The sequence below is a fragment of the Xiphias gladius genome, chromosome 18 (genome assembly GCF_016859285.1).
Source record: "Xiphias gladius isolate SHS-SW01 ecotype Sanya breed wild chromosome 18, ASM1685928v1, whole genome shotgun sequence".
In the NCBI taxonomy this organism is placed as follows: domain Eukaryota; kingdom Metazoa; phylum Chordata; class Actinopteri; order Istiophoriformes; family Xiphiidae; genus Xiphias; species Xiphias gladius.
In genome coordinates this window covers 5,488,329-5,509,888 of record NC_053417.1, presented here as the reverse complement: position 1 = coordinate 5,509,888, position 21,560 = coordinate 5,488,329, and the positions used below count along the sequence as shown (strand labels likewise).

General features: G+C 40.1%; 1 protein-coding gene across 4 annotated transcripts in view; it reads left to right on the top strand.

The window, feature by feature from the left end:
- The window catches only part of LOC120804386 (plexin-A1-like), a 302,292-nt gene extending 291,012 nt beyond the window's left edge, over positions 1 to 11,280 (top strand). For 2 of the 4 annotated variants that reach the window (XM_040153824.1, XM_040153823.1), the window contains exons 30-34: positions 413 to 603; positions 3,992 to 4,161; positions 4,694 to 4,906; positions 7,960 to 8,110; positions 9,912 to 11,280. In XM_040153824.1, the coding sequence (XP_040009758.1) occupies positions 413 to 603; positions 3,992 to 4,161; positions 4,694 to 4,906; positions 7,960 to 8,110; positions 9,912 to 10,007 (821 nt within the window). In that variant the 3' untranslated portion in view covers positions 10,008 to 11,280. Of the gene's footprint in view, positions 1 to 412; positions 604 to 3,991; positions 4,162 to 4,693; positions 4,907 to 5,196; positions 5,260 to 7,959; positions 8,111 to 9,911 lie in introns of those variants that run through there. The other 2 variants (XR_005709443.1, XM_040153825.1) reach the window with 2 other exon arrangements.
- Positions 11,281 to 21,560: the final 10,280 nt, after the last annotated feature.

The following is a 21,560-nucleotide window of genomic DNA, read 5'->3' as shown; positions in this document are numbered from 1 at the left end:
GCATCAGCATCTCACTCTTTTATCTCTCTACCTCTTCAATCCATTCCATATCCCTTCTTCCCCAGGAGCAACAGCTACACAGCAGATAGTCATCTCCCCCCCGTGCATGTCAACTCCCTGGTTCCTTCTCCCCCCTCAACCCTAAATGGAACAGTCATAGATATGCATCTCTTTGCTTCGCTCTAATCAGTTTTGACACTCACACCATGAATAATGAAACCAGCACAGATGATAGAGAAAAAGGGAGGGGGAGATATATTAAAGAAATACACTGTGTTTTGGGTCATTGTTGGTCTGGTAAAATGGTCCTAACATGGAAAATTGGCCTTTTTTCATTCACTGAATCACAAGGTTTCTACGGGAAGCTGACATAATTATTTCAAATCATTCTGTCTTGTGTGTCTGGATTTAGAGAGTATGCTGAGGACAGCCAGTAGTCCAGACAGCCTACGATCCCGAACGCCCATGATCACCCCGGACCTGGAGAGTGGCACCAAACTGTGGCATCTCGTGAAGAACCACGACCACTCGGACCAGAGGGAGGGCGACCGAGGCAGCAAGATGGTCTCTGAGATCTATCTGACTAGGCTGCTAGCTACAAAAGTAAGACACAGAGGAGTAAACTACCCACAAGTGTTTTTAAAGTTGATTCCAGGCAAAGTGGGACACTAAACCTCACCACTGAAACTCAGACGAATGGAATCTTTTCAGCATAATCAGCAGAGTGATACACCTAACGTATTTATTGGTAGAGGAAACTACTAATAAAGTGTCTAATAGAGTGACTGCAGGTCCTTGAGTTGGGTCTTAAAATGTAATAAATCGCAACATCAAAATTTAAGCTGTTAAAGATCATAAATCATGTAAATGTATATATATTTTACAAGTGCATTTATTCATTTGGCAGATGCTTTTGTCCAAAGCAATGTGCAAATAGATAAAGGAGAAGTGCCGCAACATTGATACCCAAATTCCACCTGACAAGTGCCATAGGGTTTCAGGTGGATTAAGCAACACACAAGTATGTAACATACGAAGCAAATAAGATGTTTTTTTTGAAACCACGCTAGAATAGACTGGATGGAGATTTCCTACCTCACATTGACAGAAAGACAAGTGGTTATATTGAACAAGAAGGCTTGTACACCTGATTGAAGGAGTTCAGGTGAACAGCTGCTATGCTAGTGCTCACTCTACGCGAGTATTAGTGACTTGAGCTGAATGCGAGCAGCAACAGGGAGCCAGTGGAGAGTGATGAAAAGTGCGCTGGCTGGTTGAAGACCAGATGTGCCGGCAGAATTTGGACTATTTACAGAAGCTGTCTGTTCACATCGGCAGCCCTGTCAGAAGAAGGAATCGAGTGGTAGTTTCAGTCAGCTAAGACCTGATCTGTCTCATGTTATATACTGCGAAGCAGCATAGCGGAGTCAAATAGAGAACATGCTCAATGAAAGTTAGTCATCAGTCACGATGCCCCTTGCAGACTTAGTTAGAGAGAGCAAGGCAGAGCTGAGCTGGATACTACTGTTGTGTTGAACATAAGGGATGTCCGGGATCACTAGGAGTTCAGTCTGAGAGAGACTGAGCTGAAGGTGGTGTTCCAACATCCATTTTGAGGAATCACTGAAGCTGGCAGAGAACCACACAGAGACAGTAGGGTTGTCGGTCAAAAAGAACAGATAGAGCTGGGTATCATCAACATAGCAGTGGTATAAAAAAAAAACAAAAAAAATTTGAGTGGATAATCAGACCAAGGGATGTGGTGGAAGGGGACCAAGCATCAATCCTTTGGGTAGCCCAGTAGAAAGGATGGTTGAGCTTAGGCTTGGACAGCATCACTGTATAGGTATACCACAGTATTTAGATCTAATAATGTGATGTATTGTAGTGCACAACACATGCCACCAGAGATCAGTCATGATACAGAAGCTTCGAACACATCCACCTATTATTGTCAAGTGCGGCCCGCAAATACCTCTGTATGTTTGCTGCAAGTGCAGCTTCTGAACAATTATTCAGCCCAGCAGGGAACTCAGTATTTTCTCGATTGCAAAACACCTTTATCATTATGTCCACTGCACCTATATGCGCTAAATTAATTGATGAGGCCTTGTTCAGCCAAAACTCCCACAATTGCCTTAAGTAGGCTGAGATTACATTATTTCTACTATTGTGTAGCATAAAGTAATCAGCCAGCAGGCCTACTACTTAGATTAAGACTACCTTTGACTGAACATGATATATTTTTTGCAATAAGGGTGTGTCTGTTCTATTGGCCTATTTCTATTTCATGCATTTGGCATTGAATATGTGTTAATAACACCCTGCAATAAAGTTATGTGATACTGCCCCAACCTATATGGACTCCTCTTCGAATTGCTATGCCACTTTGAACTATCATCCTGTCACTGATAGCATTGCCATTTCAGTGGAATGACTGCTCTTGAAACCATACTAGTTCAATTTGTAAGAGGAAATCTGAATCTTTGGATAGGAAAGGTAGTTCCTTTTTCATCAACGGAGTAACCCGCGCCTGAGGAACCTCGGGCACACACACACGCACAAATATAACCAGACCCATAGCCATCCCCTCCATCTTAGACACATACAGTAAGAGCCAATCCAGGTGTCTTTCCTTTTCTCCTTCAGTGTCTATTAGTTCACTGTGTCCTAATTGTAGTAGGGGGAGGGAAATATAGCAATGGGCAGCAGCTACAAGCGAGCTGGCTTTTCAATTTTCACTCGTAATAAGAAAAAACACATAAATAAAAGGTGGGCTTGTGGTGCAGAGTGTAGGAAGGCAGATACAGGAGGTGTCAGGAGACAGGTAATTTGTTGAGGGATTGAAGATTTGGCCATGCATGATGAAAAACACAGAGGCAAATGCAATTGAGAAGCTTATCTTGTCCTTGTCTCTCAATGGCTGTCTGTCTTTGTCTGTCTGCCTAGGCGTCTCATCTATGTAGATTTCAGTACTTTGATCCACGACTGGGACAGAATTCATTTCTGTTCCATTTCACGAAGGCTGGCTAAATACAATCCCCAAACATTTCCTCAGTAATAGATTCTGCCAGATGGAGAAGTCAGGGAAACAAATGTGCTGTTAGGGAAATTCACTTAGCTACATTTGATATAATTATGTTGAAGCATTGTCATTGGAGGAAAGCACCATCCCAGTCCAAGAGCTGGGGTTCCTGTTCGTGATTCCGCAGAGCTCAGTGGGCAGAGAGAGGCAGTCACAGAGACAGATTTATCAAGTTGATTCCCAGTGGGGCCATTCATACTAAAAATGCACACACTTCACTTATGGCCCATTCAGGTGCTGTGGATACAAGTGGCTGGAAATGGGACTCTAAATTCTGTCCCACAACACTGTGACAAACTATGTTTATTGTCATGCTCTACCTTCTCTCTGAGATTTCATGAGATGCAGCACAAACATGTTCAACATATAAATGACCAAAATCAATATAAGTATTAAAAAAACAAACAAAAAAAAACTCCGGTCAAAGTGAGTTGCCATAACAAGGCAATATCATCTGTTTTAAAATCTCAAAAGAAATCAGATACATCTGCCTAGAAAATACTTCTATATAATAATGTAAAACCTAAATGTCTAAGACCACAAAACCATTTTGACCACATAGTGTTGCACAGAAAAAAAATACAACAAGTTATGGTGTTATGGTGCTGTTTATACCGAATGCCTTTGCAATTTGTATTCAGGCTCCAAGGTTCAATTTATTCATCCACAAAAAACATGGAAAGTAGAGTGCTCCCATTCTTATGAACCAACGCTGATTACAAATTGTAGGAGTTAAATCCAAAACTACAGATAAAAAAACACTAAACACACTAGACTACATTCCATAATAAAAATGTAAAAAAAAAACTGTTGTAAGAACCATTCAAACAACAGCATAGAAAAATAAATAGGATTAAAATTAAATTAAATTCTCTTTTTTCTCTCTTTTCTCACCCCGCCATTCAGGGTACGTTACAGAAGTTTGTGGACGACCTGTTTGAGACCATCTTCAGCACAGCACACAGAGGCAGTGTGCTGCCATTGGCCATCAAGTACATGTTTGACTTCCTGGATGAACAGGCTGACAAACACTCCATCACAGACTACGACGTAAGACATACCTGGAAGAGTAACTGGTAAGTGGGAGAGTTCATCTCTTTTTATCTGTAGGAACTGAAAAAATGATTACCATGGATGCACAGTATTATAGAAAATGTATACAGTTTCCAAGATGGCACCCCATTCTAACATGAACTATAAAAGAATAATATGTTGATACATTCGGTGGCTTATAAGTATATATTTAAGTCATTTTTCAAGTTAAAATATCAAACATTGTCTGGTTTCAGCTTTTAAAATGCATGGATTTGTTTCATTTCTTTCAGTGGGTCAGACAAAACGATCAATTTCATGGCATCACGTTGGGCTTTTGGAAAATCTGAGATATTTATTTACAGCCCTATATTGGTCTCAATAGTAAAGTATGAACAATTAAATTAAGCAATGGAAGTAAAGCACTCAATCACCTTGAATGATGGTGTAAGACAGCTGTCATAATGGGCATGGTAACACAGGCTTTTACCAGGTTATATTTAATTACTGTATATCTGAATTAATGTTTATATTAAAAATTAAAATCCTATTCTGTATTTTTCTTGCCCTCTCTAGTCTCCCTCTGCGGTTCTGGGTGAACGTGATCAAGAACCCCCAGTTTGTATTTGACATCCATAAGAACAGTATCACGGACGCCTGTCTGTCTGTGGTGGCCCAGACCTTCATGGACTCCTGTTCAACGTCCGAACACAAACTCGGAAAAGACTCACCTTCAAATAAGCTTCTTTACGCTAAAGACATCCCCAACTACAAGAACTGGGTGGAGAGGTATGTCAAAGTTTAACCCAGACAAAACTGATATTCAGATCAACTCAACTCAACTCGAGAATATCAGTATATAAACGGTTCTAAATGGTAAATGAAAAAGTTCTTTATGAGCTGGTGGAAGCTGAAAAGGTTGACTATAGAATACACAGCTGGATTAACGCGATCATGTCCTGTCATTACAGCAATCTCGCTCCAGGCTTATAAATATAGAATATAGTACATACAGTGCAAAACTATAAGTGATGTCGGTAAAGTCTGTGACATTATAAACCTGACCTTGTGAATTTCAGCCCAAGACAAATATTCTTTGATCTTCACCTGTAAAGAAGCAAGCGAAGAAAGGAAACACACAGGTGAATAAAGGATTTGTAGCCACTGTTTGGCCTCTCTCCAGACGAAGGCTCACTGAAAAACATCCTCTGATTCACTCTACATCTTTTACTCAGTGCTGGAATGTTAAGCTCAAGATAGGTTAGGGTCCAATAGTCTCTAAGTAGCGTTTCTAGACTGCTACTTCCAAACAGCTTCCCAGCTTCTCCCACAATATATAGTAATGTTGTGATTTTTCTGATACCCAAATTGTCAAGTTATCATGTTTACAGGGCAGAAAACATCTACTGCCAAGGAGAATAATTACATGTAAGACGAAATAATTTGACTACGGATGTTAGCTAAAAACTAATTGACATGTCCAAAGTGCATTCCCCTTTTACTCTTGCTGCTGCAGCACTCATGCGCTTCAACAACAACATACTTGAAGGTACTACAGTAAATCCTAAGGCTTGCAGAGAGCACTTGGAGGGTGTGGGATAAGGATTTATAGGTGAGGGTTAATTTGGTGCAGTTAAACCTAGTTGCTATTATGCCTCCTAACCCACATTCAACCCCGGCCTGCCCTACTGCAGTAAACCTTGAGGTAGCTGAGATATGGATTCTGCAAACAGGTTCGGATACAGCTCAATATTTGGATATATTCTTAATATACTGTATTGTTTTGCTCCTCTGCTGTAGCCAACAACACTGAGTCGATGATGTGAAGGTTGTTGTTGTGGCTCAGACAGAATGGACCTCAATAAGTGCAGGCCAATGCTCAGTCAGTATTGGGACTGTATGGAAATTAGTAGAGTGGCGGGGGGGGGGTATATTGAATTTTTTTTAAAAACAAGGCACTCCCCAGTGTTATAAATATTTTTATTTTGACCCTCATCTTGACTTCGAAAAACCTGCAGTACCCTCCTCCCACCACCTCAAAATAATATTTATGGCAACCAGAGGAAAATTCTTGGACAGGCATCTGCCCTCCTTGGGCTGCTGCATCTGCTGTTTTATGATTCTTATGCAAGATGCAGAATATTTTTTTGATGTAATTTTCTTGCCAAACCAATTTATGCATTCAGTGTATTTGTAATTTAGCCAGTAAAACTATAGCACTACAGTTACAATTGTTACATTTTTGTGCAAAGGTGTTTAGTAAATCACATCTTGACAGCACCATATGATGTGATGTGTTGTCAGCGAAACAATATGAGATTTTAAAAACGGCAAAATTCAAAAAATTTACTTTAGTCTTCATAATATCTACACTGACATTACAGAGTCGTGTTTCATGACACAACAACACTTCTGAAAGGGCTGCTGGCTTAAAGCTGAACTGGAATTTATTTTGTTCATGCTAGTGAGGCTCTCTGAATCCAATCCAAACCTTACTGCCGCAGCAGATGGTCTACAGAAAAATAACTTTGGGACACTATACAAAATATTACAGGAAATCATTTGGAAAGCTCACACTGTTTGCAGTAATTAAACAAAGAGATATTGTGGATGACAGGGACCAGGAGAGGGGTCTAACATGTAAGTTAAAAGAAAATAAATGCTTATCTGGTGTCTGGTCTGCTGTTGTGGCAGCAGGCTAAGCAAGTAAGTCCAGGCGTCCCTCTCCCCAGCAAGGTTTTCCACTTCCCAGGCCAGATGAGATGTATAATATCTCCAGCATGTTCGGGGTCTGCCCTGGGCTCTCCTAACCAGTTGGACGTGACTGGAAAACCTCCAAAGGGAGGCGTCCAGAAAGCATCCTAACAAGATGCCTAAACAACCTCAGCTGTCTCCTTTCGACACAAGGAAAAAGCTACTATACTCCAAGCTCTCTCCGGATGTCTGACCTCCTCACCCTGTCTCTGAGGCTGAACCCAGTCACCATGCTGAGGAAACTCATTTGGGCTGATCTCTATTTGTGATCCTGTTGTTTTGGTTGCTACCCAAAGCTCATGACCATGATCAAAAGCTTTGTCTTCTGGCTCAGCTCCCCCTTCCCCATAGTGATCCAGTAAGAATAAGAATAAGAATAAGAAAACAAATAAGAATAAGGATACAATGCACCGTGGGCCCAAACTATTTTTGCTCACCCCATATTCCAAATGATGAAAATAAACATGAATTAGATAAGATGATGCTGTAGCCTGATATGTCTGAAATCAAATGTCTGTCAGTCATTACTGAACCAATGATGCCAACCAGTGTATTGGTAAATATCAAAACAGTTGACTACTGTCTGTAAATGGTCAAATTTCAGTGATTTGTCTTTTTTCTCCCTCTCAGCTCACAAGAGAGGGCCAACCCTGTTCTCACGAAAAATTTAGTCTGCTTTTCATCAAAAAGAAAAACAAATCATGAATACATATCTGCCTCCCTTTTATAAACCACTCTCTCCCCCTATATAAATTAATTTTTGTACCGTCCCTCAGTTTCCACATAGACAAACTTAAAGCTTTATGTACTACTGTATGACATACAGTCCACTCCTCAGCTTTGTAAGGTAGTAATGTCTCTCACATGTCCATAAGTCCGACCAAAGTGCCCTTGAGCATGATACTGAAACATCAGCTAAATACTGAGCATGGAAATGTGAACTGTATCAGTCTTCCAGTGCGAAGATTGGTTACCAGCTGCCACTGTGTGCATTCAGATTATTTAAAAGCCAATAAGTCCACACAGTAAGTCAAGCTTTGGGAGGTAATACCAGTGATTCTTAAAAAACTGCTTGACCTCTCCTCTAGGTATTACTCCGATATCTCCCGTATGCCAGCCATCAGCGATCAGGACATGAGTGCCTACCTAGCAGAGCAGTCCCGTCTGCACCTCAGCCAGTTCAACAGCATGTCTGCGCTGCACGAGATCTACTCCTACATCGTCAAATACAAAGACGAGGTGAGCTCCCACTGGATGTGAAATAGAATCAAACAGAATACAGTGCTGGAATTCTTTGGTATAAGGATGTGCTGTTTGTCCTTCCCAGCCTGCCAACCCTTTGCATGCCTTGACTAATGCCATGAGGTCATATTAACTCAATTACGCTGATAACCAGTCCACATTGGTACAGGCTGGAAGGTATTATCGCCATTAGGATGCACATTAAGGCATGAGATCAACACATTATGGGCCTAACCGAGCTTCATTGAATTTATGTGATTTTCCTTTTTTTCCCAAAGACTTGCATGAACAGTATCCCACAGCTGCTGCTGGTTGATTAAAACTTGACATTTATGCACGGTTCATAGGAATAGTTCGACATTTTAGGAAAAATGCTCATATGCTTTCTTGCTGAGAGTTAAAAGAGAAGATACCTTTCTCCTCTCTGTACTCTAATTATGAAGCTTTGGTAGGGATTAAAGAAACAAGATACAACGTGTTAATTAATGACCTTTAGATGTGTTGGTAGGTGGATTTTGTTAACTTTAGATGAAGCCAGGCTAGGGGTTTCCACATTTCTTGTCTTTGTGCTAAACTAAGCTAACCAGCTGCTGGTAATAGCTTCATATGTATTGTACAGACACGTACGTGGTATAGATCTTCTCATGTAATTCTGGCCAAGAAAGAGAATTAGCATATTTAACAAAATGTTGAGCTTTATGTGGTCAAGCTGTACATCGTGACTCACATCTCATGTGTTTGCAAACAGAGCACACGGAAGAGTATACGGCAGAGTCCATTTGTAGCGTCTTGTAAATATTCGCAAATTAAATTGTGTGAGTGTGTTATTTGCTTCTGCTGAACGCGTGTGTGTGTGTATGCGCTAAATGTCCTATTTTAAGTGGACTCATAATGTAGCTTTAAATCTGTACCATGCACCCTACTCTAACCCATTAAGACTGTACACACAAAACTGAAATGACAAAGAAATGATCCCCCAGCTATTTAATCTTTCCTCTATCTCCTTATCCCTTCTTCTCTCCTTCCCTGCCTCATTATCCTTCAACCCCCATCCCTTTATTTTCACTGAGGTTCATATCCCCCTTCTCAAATTTTACCCTCCTCCTCCAGCTTTTGATGGACAGCCATATGTCCTATTCAACCTCTGCTTTCCCCAACTTTATCGTGCTTTTATGTGGTGAAAGATAAGTTGTCTCAGCCTCTTACCCTCCCCTCCTTCCTCCTCTCCATCCCTCCATAGAAGCAGTATTACAGTAGTTAGGCTGGCTGGTTGCAGGTGGCTCCATTCAAACAAAATGCTCCCCTTCATTACAGCCTATTATCCAGATGTAGGCAGCTGCACAATCCCTGTCGCCTCTAACACATGCCCCTGACCTTACATGCACACAAAAACACACACACGCACTTGCATAAATGTACACACTCACATACACATGCTAATGCATATACACACATCATTAACAAAAAACAAATGCACACATAAATACAGTCTTTTTGCAGATACTGTACAACTCCTCCTTTCCTTGTTCTTGCCACACAAAATAAGACACCGACACACACACTCATGTAAACACTCCCAGTGGCCATGAACATACCATTCTGGACATCCCATTAGCCCTAACACATGCCACCCCATCCCTGTCCATGTTGTCAGCATCAGTTTAAAGTGTAATCACTAACAGGGAATCTGAAATTAGCATCAGAGGACTCTTTCTGCTCAAGAGTCTGAGTTTCCTGCATGCTACAGGATTGAAAGAATTGATAATATAGCATAATCTTTCTCCATATTTGTTTCCAGATCCTTTCAGCGTTACAGAAGGACGAACAGTCACGCAGACAGCGGCTACGTGGCAAACTGGAGCAGGTGATCGACACCATGGCCCTGGCTAGCTGAGGACGGGCCAATCACACGCCTCGGCTAGCGGAGAACTTGCCAACCAACACGCCTTCCCTGACAACCTTTGATGCCCATGTCATTTTGACCCTCGACATTTGAAGTCTGTCGTCATCACCCTCACAAACAACAATCAACAGCAGCAGAAGAGACTGCAAGGACACAAGCACCCAGCAGCAGCAGCACACTGGAGAGACAGCAGAGTTTGGAACCAAGGCCCAGCTGGCCGGGTCGGCTTTTTGTTTTTTTGTTTTTTCTTCTGAGCCACCAACCCTGCCATGAAAAACCAAATCAAACACACCCTCAGCCTCAGCAGATAAGGACCTCAGCTCAGGAGAGCGTTTATTTTCATCAAGGCCCTCATCACATTTATGGGAGGAGCAGTTGAAAACTGTGGTCACAATCAGGAACAGTACATGCACGCTGGCGACCAAAAACTCATTTAGCTGGATACAGAGCTGAAACACTACATGAAAGGTACAGGTCGCCAGCTGGTAGCTTTCTACAGCCAAGGCTATGGTTCAGATTGTGGGCCAATAAAAATCCAAGATATATTTTCTCGATACTTGATCCCTTTCTCACTTCTGTTGCTGTCCTCCACAGGGAGGTCAGAGGTCAGGGACAGCTACAGAGCAGCCATGGACCTGGTAGAGATTCAGTGTGTTGCTCAAGGACACTTCAGCAGGGTGGATGCTTGGCCACTCATAGGCTGCTGCCACTGCAGGGCAAGCAGGAGGAAGGACTTTGCAGGGAAACTCTTCCTCCAGTAGTGACTCTCCAACTCTCTATCAACAAGAACTCCACTATAGTTTAACAAAGGACATTTTTTTGTTTCACAGCTCTGCATTTGATTTGTTATTGCATTCGATTCTGTTTTTTTTTTCCCCCAAAAAAACTGCCTACTCTCCCCAGTGCTGTGCCACTTGTGTTACTGCTGAATTTGCACAACAAAGCTAAATCAAAAGAGAGAAAAGGATATATGAATATATATATAGATATATAAATACAAACCCTTTGTTTTTAAAACAAATGAAAAGTTAAAAAAAATGTTTTCCATTTTAATGTACAAAAAGATAAGTTTGAGAAGAGGATTTGATATTTCCAAGAGGAAAAATTATGAAAACACAAGGAAAAAGTCGTCCTGTGCCATGTTTTACTTTGAATGTTGTTTAGTGCAAAGAGACTTTTTTTTTGTTAGATGAAATGTGCTATGATGAAAATGTTGTCATGTTTACTGACTGAAATTGAGAGTTTAAAAATAGGTAACTGGCAAAAAAAAAAAAACTATATATATATATATTTAAAAAAATATATATAAATATATATATATATATATATAATTACAGACACTTTCTATATTTCATGAGGTCTTTGGGCCATTGTGTGCTACATCTTTGGCTCTAAAGGAAGTAAAAAGACAAATGATGTCTGGAAGTCGCCTGTGAGCCAACCAACCTACAGTGCTCTTGTGTTTGTTTTGAAGAAACCAAATACACTGAGGCCTGGTCAGCTGATTTAGATGAAACAAAAAAAGTAATTTCTGTGGAGGCCAGCCTCATTGCTCTGTGGTAGCAGACTACTATAGAGGCATTAAGCAGTCATTTAAGTTGAACCTTGGCACACTGTGCTCTGCAACGTCTTTATATTGTTTTATAGACTTCCCCTCTTGTCTGAAACATTTATTAGATGTGCCATGCGAGATGAAGGCTAGTTTTGGTGTGAAACAGAAGAAGGTGAAAAAAGTATTGTCTAATTTTGGCTTGTTTTTTAGTCTGCAGTGAATATGGTAAAAGCTAAAGGTTCCATTTTTGAAATGTGAATGTGGTTTATGAAGAGATAATGAAATGTAGCTTGATTTATGTAAGTGTTTTTGTACCAGTTGAAGGCCTTTTTTTCATTCTGTGGTTTTATAGGGATATAAAAAAGTTAAGTACGTGCTGCTCCACATTAAGTTGCAGTGCTTCGAAAAACATGCATTCATAAACTAGACATTCCTTTCTCCTATGACTGTAAAAGGGTTAAAAGACTAATAAAGAAGGCTAGAAAATACAGAAGAAAGATTGAAAGATGCTAATAAACCAGGGTAATATATACTGTTGTCATCCATCCTGTAAGAAGCAGACCAGACACATCAACAACTATATCAGATGGAAGAATTCAAGAAAAAAAAATTCCTCTATTTATCCCTGTTTTTTTCTTTTGATAACATAGGAAAAAAAATGAAAAGGTAGGTTAAAATGCATTTAATCCACTCTCTAGAACAATACCGCTTTAAAGAAAACCGTTACCAATGCCTCAAAATCATTTTCTTTTTCTTCCTGTTAAGCAGTGCTTCCCTCAGATTTTTTTCCCCTGTAATAGAATGGAAAGACCTCTAACCAGCTGGACTCCTCAGTCCAGCTCAAATGGCATAGAGCTTTGAAGCTGAATCAAGAACCTTGCAGACCAGGGCTGTTGTCAAAGGCCTGGTAGGTTTATTTCAAATTGGAAGTTACTATAATCTTTTGAGTTATCTTTTCTGCTTGCCAACAAGCCTACACTCATACAGTTTGAGAAGCGGTAACTGAGAGATGGCAGGTATTACTTACTTACTTGATTTGGTTTTTCTATCTTGGTGATGGATAATTTCAGTGAGTGCTGCTCTTCAGTACAATCCAGCAGAGCAGAGGGAAAAACTCAGGCATACTTTTCGACACAGTAGCAATATATCTGAAATGAGAGTTACTCACACTTAGTGTTCACATTCTCAATAGTCTCAAACAAACCTTTATTGGAAAGGCTGCTGATTTTAAGCTAGCAAAAATTTAAAAAAATTCTCTGATGGCGCAAAGGATGGGATAGAGTATTTACTCTAAGTTTAAAATTTTCACCAGGAAAAACACACGTACATTTTTGAATTGTAACTACCAGTACTATAAGCAGCATGTTTTGTGATGCTCCAACATTAGTATCACGCCTATTGAATTAAGAATGAACATCTACAGTCAAGGGTGATTTAAAACTACATTTTCATTTCACAACTGTTGGAATTGACCTGAAATAATTGTAGATGTATCCCACAGGTTTAATACATGTGCAAGGTGTAGTGACAAAATCACATTCGTTTGATTGTTCCAAAGACTTGAATACAGAACACCAGTAGTCAGCAGACTAAGTGTGTGAGCAACATTTTAAAAGCACCAGGTGGACTATTATACCAAGAGATAATTGTTGAGTCACACCTATTTTACAGAATGAAATTAAATTCTTATATTGCCTTTGGTGCAATTGGTTTTCAGTCCCTACATTTACACCTTAGACCTTTGGAGTGTGTCTTTTAAGCAGCAATCCCTCCAATCTAATCTGCATGCTTTAAAAAAACTGGAAGTTTTGATAATAACCTGAGTTATCATTTCATGTCACAATGAGGCACTGGTAGGTACTAGCCGAACCACATTAGCTACTGCAGATGAGGTGATTACCTGGTTGATATGCTAATCTAATAGTTGATTAGAAAGATGAATAAATTGAATGGCGTTTCCCAGCTATACCCACATAAAAATGACCATTATATATTCCCTACACTTGGGACGCAATGTTTGAAGTATAAAAATGTAATCAGTTCCCTGTGGTTGCCCAAGAGTTGAAGCCCTAAGGCAAACTCAGAGTTGGTAATACACTTTTTTTTTTTTTTAATTCTTTAGCTATCTCCACCTTTGTCCACATCATTTTACATTGTCAGGATGTTAACTATTTTTTCAAATACAATTACCAGACCTTTACCAACCCTCATGCCACCAAACCAAACACATTATTGCTGTTGTCAAGTGAAAACTCTTGAGCAAAAGAGGATGTTTTATTAAACCCTTTAAAAATCCAGTGTACGTTTTATTCACACTAAGTTGCCGTGTTTCCATCTGACAGCATAAACGTGTTTGGACAGAATGAAACGTACTGTATGTGCTTCAATACTTGAGACACTGATCGACACAGGGTAAAAGAACATACAGGGCAGCTGATCAAAGCTTTCTTCATCAGGAGAACAACTCCATGACAAGAGATTATCTTTGATCCATCTGCTTTTCAATTAGTCATCTAAAGTACCCTTCACTGACGGTATTTAGTGTTTGTCTTTATGCCTGATGAATGGTGAAATTGAGATAATGTTACTTCCATGTACAGGCATTCATTAACACATTTTGTTCAATTTAAATGAATGACAGAAACAGTCTGAGGATGTGGACCACTGCGTTGATGTTTGATTGCTATTCACATGCTCAATTGTTCTTTTGATGAAGACTTGTAAAGATGATTTTAGTGATGTGAAAAGAGTAATAAGGCTTAGTAAGTAAGCCTCGCAGATTACTTTGTAGGGTGTATAAAAGAAAAAAAAGTTCAGAAAGATGGCAGGATAAGGCCCACTTGGTCTCTGGTGCTTTTGTTTCGTAGTTTTGCTTCTTGTTTTCTGCTTCCCCACTTGTTTGAGTAAAAGATGAAAAGATTTGGGCAAGGCAGAGGAAGTGCTTTGAAGGCCACGGTACCACTTCATTTTCCATTCTGTTGCATCTGTGGCATTCGGTTTTTCCACATGGAAAAAGATAGTGATGAAGGAGGGAGAAAGAGGTGGAGGGAGAGATTGTCTCAGCGTTTGACCAATGTAGGACTGTTCTCCGTGCCTTGTCAACCTCTTCCCATAAAAAAAACGTATGTATTTTTTCATATATTTAAAAGTATGATTGAAGGTACAGTGGGGTCCAAATGTCTTAGACCACTTTCCCGTGAAGGTGAAAGTGGTCTCAGACGTTTGGACTCCACTGTAGGTGTTAGAAATTGGTCATAGAAATATATCTAAATATACATTTTGACAAAAATTGTTTATTTTAGACTCATAAGAATAGTGCAGTATTTTATGAAATATTTCTCATTTGCTGTTTTTCTGAAAGTGAAATGAGAAGATTGATATGTATTTCTTGTCTGTGTGTTAAGTACAGAGCTGGAGTCACGCTAAATTTAGCTTAGCTTAGCATAAAATATGTAAGAGCTTGCCTGGCTCTGCCTGTAATTAAAAATACGCCTACCAACACCTCTAAAGCTAGTGATTAACAAATTGTTTATCATTTATTTAACTTTAAATAGACAGAAATGTAAAAACAACAGTTTGTGGTTTCAGGGAAAGTAACATGCTGGAACTAACTGTAACACAACTCCCCCTAAAATCTTGAATTGTAACTTTTTCCTTTGTTGTTCATGTAAGGGTTAAACAATCATGATACGTTGTCAGCAAGTCAGATTTGGAGTTGTTGGGCACTGGTATTCTCTTTCAGTCTTTATGCTGAGATGAGCTAAGCTAACTATATTGTGACTTAAGCTCTGTACTTTAAAACATCAATGTTATGTTTCTGTGTTATCATGTCAACAGTATCATGAAAACAAAGTAAATTAGCACATTCTTCAAAAATTTGCTTATTTGTCGGCTAAGTATGAAGCTGAAGCCAGGAGATGGTTAGCTTAGTTTAGCATAAAGACTTGAAGTGTGCGAAACCAGCTAGCTCGGCTCTGAAGAAAAAAAAAATCACCTACAAGCCCTTCTAAAGCTAGCTAATTAACACAATGTATCTTGTACATTTAACCTTTAAAACAGAGCCAGGCTAGCTGTTTCTCCCTGCTTCCAGCCTTTCTGCTCAGCTTAGTTAAGCTAACCATATCCTGGTTCTAGCTTCATGTTCTGTACATAGGAGTGATAAGAGTGGTATCAATCTTCTCATCTAACTCTCAGCAAGAAATTGAATTAGGGCAATTCCCAAAATGTGAAACTATTTCTCAAAAAATGTTTTCAGCAACTCACACCATTTATTGTGCATTCTGAAAGCACTCTTTAGATCCGTTCCGAAGAGTATCAGAAATGCACTTAGTTTTCGATATGGGCTGCACCCACCAACACATCACACCACCTCGGCCCCATAGAAAAAACACACCACCGCACAACCTTAATACACCTCCCATTCATCTGCCATTTTTGATTTGATCCCCCTCAACGGCAACACTCACAGGTTTTCTTCCCTCTAGTTCCATCTCTCCAGCTTCCTCACCTGCTGAGTTCACTTTGATTAAAGTACATTTGAGAGAAGGAGTATAGGACGTAAACTGTCTTCAACACAGATTAAAAGAGGAGAGAGGCAGAAAGAAAAAAAATACCTTAAAGAGTTTTAATACTTTATGAATTCTGATACCTTTTTAAGAGTTTCAGACTTGAAGCTGCTGTGACAGGTTTTGGCTGTTTCACACCCGTGTAAATATCCTGCTCTTTTTCCTATTTTGCAGATTTATTACGTGTAAATAGACACGCATCAAGGAGAGATTAAACATGTTTTTTGCTAAATCTGGCGCGTCTGATGTTTTTATTCCCCCTCCCCATCCCTATATACCCTCAAAGTTGCGGATTTGAAAGTTGTAGGAGTTTTAGGTTTATCTAAAGTGCACGTCACCACAGGAGAACTTGAAAGATCAAAAGCAGCACATATGAGACTTAGATATTGTTGTATTCTATGTATTCTGGAAAAGCATAAACCACTGCTTCTGTTTGATATCCCCTCTGTTTTGGCACAGTGATGTTGATGAGGACATTGACAGAGATGAGAAAGAAAATGATGATAAGCCTTTATTTTGCACTTTACTCTCAGAAATCGCTTCCTGTTGTGAGCAAGGAAGATACAGAGCTCAGTTTCAAAAGTACAGTCATTCAGCCATATGCACTCATGGCAGTACTTGTCTTCTTCTGTACTTTGTCACATTTTCTGTCTCTTCTCTTGTGTTCTTTTTAGCCATGCTCGCTGTGTGACTCTAGTGGGTCCACCACTTTAGTCCAGACTGAGATAACTCGACGACTATTTGATGTATTGCAGTGAAATTTGGTACAGATATCCATGGTGCGCAGGGGATGAATCCTACTGACTTTTGAGATCCCCTGACTTTTCCTCCAGCATCACCATGAGGTTGACATTTTTGTTTTTGTCTGTACAACTATTGGATTTAGAAACCCAACACACGACGTACCAACTTCTTGAGCCGTCAGATGATGCGAATGTTCTCAAATCGGTAACACAGCAATCGTTCCCACAGCATGAGGCTGTGTCCAAAATCACACCTTATTTACTATTTCATGTACTACATTTAGCCTCTGCCATTTTATTTGAGTGTCCGTATTTTTTTTGTAATAATTTTATGGAGAGCATATTTTCCTCTGAAATTCCAAGAATTGAATGGAAAAACAGGCTGTGACTGAAATCACTCCCTATTTACTATATAGTGCACTACATTTACTCTCAGCCATTTTATCTTAGTGTCGAAATTCTGAGTGTGTAAATTTTATCCACAATATAGGGCCCTCAAAAATTCCACAATGGAACGAAAAGAGCGGTGTGCATGGCATGTAACACTGGTAAGTGATGATGCAAAATGAAATGTTTCATAAGTGTCTGAAAGCGCCGAGACTGCTCACTATAGAGTAAACAACTGAGTGTCTGTTGTCAGGACTATTGAATAATGGAGTGATTTTGGACCCTGCTTTGATCTTATTATATATGTCCGTTGCTCCTTCTCTTTGCCCTTCCTTACCAGAGTAAATGATATCAAAACAGATCAAATCCTGTTCGCTCCTCACGTCTCGCTGAATGTCCATCTTGAGTTAGAAAAAGTAACATAAAAAAGAAGTAGTATGAAAAGCGCCAAGCCCTCCCTTCGGGGGAACGAGGATTTGACAGGCAACCCATCAATCAAATTAAAAAGTTCATTATGAAAACATAAAGAGGAGAGATTCAGACCTCCAGAGATACTCTGACCCGGATATCACAGAAACTTTCTTTGTTTTCAATGGGATTGACCTCTCTTTATTATCCTTAGTGCTTTTTTTAAATTCCTTTTCCTCTTCGTTCCTCTCTTCCCCCACCTGCGGGGCCATTTCAGGCTAGCTCTTATTTCTTCCTCTGCATGGTGAGGTTTCAAGCTGAGGATGGATGATTGGCAGATTGTAGCATTTGTGGTCCTTTAGAGAGACAGACTGAGAGCACTTCCACAAAAGTTTCTTTCCCTCTCCTCTTCTTCTCCTTTAATTTGCCTTTTGCATATTGTTTGGATTCCCTGCTGTTGCATTTGTTACAGTGGGTAGAGCACAGCAGTAATAAAGCTACAGGTTGCATACACTCACAGTGTCAGCAGACACCACCTTCCAAAGCCTGCAGCCCCCTGTCTGGCTATGTGTTCAAATATCTCAGGGCATCTGATTACCATGTTTGAATTGTGCTTGTTGTGAAACATCGCTTTCCCTCTCTTTCATTTTGCTCTTCTCTCTTTTTTTTACACCTGGGGGAATGCCTGGCAATTCAATCACCCTGACCACTCTCAACACAAACACTCGGCCGTCCTCTTAGATGTCCCGACACAGAATAAACAACAAAGTCACATTGGTTTGGGCCCCGCACCTCCCACACTCACCTGGAGGTTAAACTGCGATAAGACTCCTCTGTTTCTCCAGAGAGGAGAAGAGGAAAATAGAGGGGAGGAAGGGAAAAAAAATAAGAGACAGAAACAACGGGAAAGAAGGACAGAGAGGGAGAGGGGAGAAGTGTGGAAATGGAAAGCAGGAGAAAGAGCTGACGTTGGTTGTCTCGGAGGAGGTGGGCGGTTAATACTGCCTGGCTGAGAACTCACTCATTCTGTCTTTATGAAGCCCCAATAAATGACGACCAGCAGGGGAAATAAGATGATAGCGCAGAATCAGGGCAGCAGACAGAGTCACATCTGCCCTGGCTGCTTCCTCTCTGTCAAAGCTGAATTAAAGGCAGTGCCAAGTTGTGACTATGCAGGTGCATGTCTGGATGTGCTTTAGAACAAACAAAAAATAAGCAAGCTTGCATAATTTAAAGTAATCACTGATCAGTATAGCGCAATAGCTTTTCCACCTACTGTTTATTCATCTACCATTTGCTGATGTGAACTTTTGATGTCAAACAAATCTGTCAGCTGAAAGGGAAGCAAAGGATTTTCACACGTCTGATGTGGCTGGAGTAAATGGAAGAAAGGCTGCAGGCTGGAACCCAGACTTCAACAGAAAATCCAAAGAATAAGATCTCACAGTCATGACGACACTACCTGATTGACAAGTGATCTCGGGGAAATACAGCGCAGATAAACCACTGCAACATAAATCAAGCAACGCGTGTGGAGGCCTGCATGGACGAACCTTTGGACAACAGAACTTCTAAAAATATGAATTAAATGAAATTTTTACACAGTAACTTAGGGATTCAATTTTAAATCATTGCCGTGTGTGAATCCATACAATTTTTTGAAATGGTTGCTACATTAAGAGACAGCCCCATTGTTTCGCCCAAATTAGAATTTTGCGACTCCAAATAGCATATAAGATGAAAAAATTCAGACATGCTTTTTGGACAGAGCAGCTCTATCGTCAGAACAGTGATATGGGATGATTACATTCAATGAGAACCCTTTTGAACTCCAACGCCAAAACGAATGATTTGTAAACTAGCTGCATGTGGCAATTACAGTGTCGTTAATGGTTAAGGTTAGGCAACTATATCATCGGGCTAAGTTTAGAGAAAGATTATGGTTATAGTTACATTAATTGGAGGCCTGTGAGGCCTTTGAATGGATCGTGAACCTTCTCATTCTCCCTCTGCTTTAGGGCTCGTTGGAAATGGACATAAACTGTACATTGCAATATACACTGACCAGTTTCCAATCACCCCACCTCCCCGAGAGAAGTAAAGCAAACCCAAACAGAGCTTTAGTGTTGTTAATGTTTTACTGGATTTAGCTGTTGATTGGGGAATCATGTCATTTGCTAGGTCACATATATAATGCCAAACATTGGAAAATACTTGTGGTTAATTATTTGTGGTTACTTACCACAACACCCATAGCTTCATAAAAACTCTTCATTAAGTCATCTGTAATTGAACGTTTCTCTCTTTGAATGGGATCTTTTGCAGACGGGGCCTTAGTTCGAATCTTGCTCTCACTGTATGTTCTTCAAACTGTGTACATGGATGCCAAAGCAGTTTTACCAAAGGACTCGCTGCCAGCTATACCAGTTACAGTCTGAAAAAAAAACCTTTTAAAAAATGATTTTAAAAAAATCTAAAAAGGCTATTTCTGAGCCTGAACACTAAAAATGGACTTTCATTGCACCAGGCTAGATCAATGAATTCCAGGATAGCACCCATAAGGGAATTCCTTAATACTCTAGGTCCGATTGAAAGTGCTTCTCTGGCAAGCAGCGAATGACAGACCACCGGAGCCAAAGAAAATCAAAAGTGGCATTAAGAATTCAGCTTACAGTTCAGCTCAGGCTATTTTCACCAACTCTAAACCCCCGTCTGCTTTGCTCCTCGCCGTCCCTGCAGGAGCTCAATTCACCTTTCCTCTAGCTAGCCGACGAGCTATCCTCACACTTTCATCTCTCTCTCTGTCTCAGCAGGATGGATGGACGCTCGGGAGAACTGACGGAGGAGACTACCCCACCCCACCCCACACTCTCTCGTCCCTCCATCCCCTTCTGTCACTCTTCCACTTCCCCTGTCATGCTTTTATCTGGTCCGACCCCTCATCTACGCCCTTCCTCTCTTGCTGTGTCTCTGCTACCTGCGCTCCTGCTTTCTCTCTGTGTATCACTAATGGCTTGGCTGCAGGCAGTGCTGCGGTATTGGAAGCAGCATAGGACTTCAAGGAGTCATTTGGTGCTAAGCAGAGCTAAGCCCAGCTCCCGAAATGCATCTCAGCACTTTGGTTTGGAAAGGTTTACAAAGAATATCAGATGATAAAGCAGTAAAGCTGAGCATTTGGCCTCAGACACCTCGGGGCGCTGAAATAACTGAGCTAACTAAAATTTGATCCAAGATGATTTTAGAGTTAAGTTGGACTACACACTAATTTGGCGCAGTATCCAAAGTATACAATGGCTCAGCTTCAAAGCACCATGAAGTTCAAGAGCCAGAATCAGGTCAAATATTCTCTCATATATGATGAGACACAATCAAATTTTATTACATTTGGCTAAAAAAATAACTAAAAAAAAAAACTGGCAGCAAATGAGATTATCCTCATTGTGCGGGATATTATTTAATGGAGTTAATGTTGTATTATTGTGAAAATTTGACTTTGGCTTCCGTAACAATGCAGTTGTCATGGGCTTAGCCAGGCTCTCAAGGAACTTATCTTATCGTATCTTTGGTGGCATTGCTATCTGTTCGTACTGGTAAAAGGTTATCAGTGAATATGCACATAACACATCTACATTTTTCAGTTGTGTAAAACTCTTTACTGAAAAGAGAAAAACACTTTGAAGCTTGTTCATCAGTCTGCCACATTTCCTCACGGTTTCACCTCTTTTTAGTTTTGTCAAATATAAGCAATGCAAAGATTTTTAGATTTAAAAAAAAAAAAGATTATGAGAGAAACAAACTAGATAGAGACTTAAAGCAAGCCAACCTCCCTAAAAAAATATGACTTTATGCCCTCTGGAATATTCATGCAAATATACAGTCACTCTAGTTA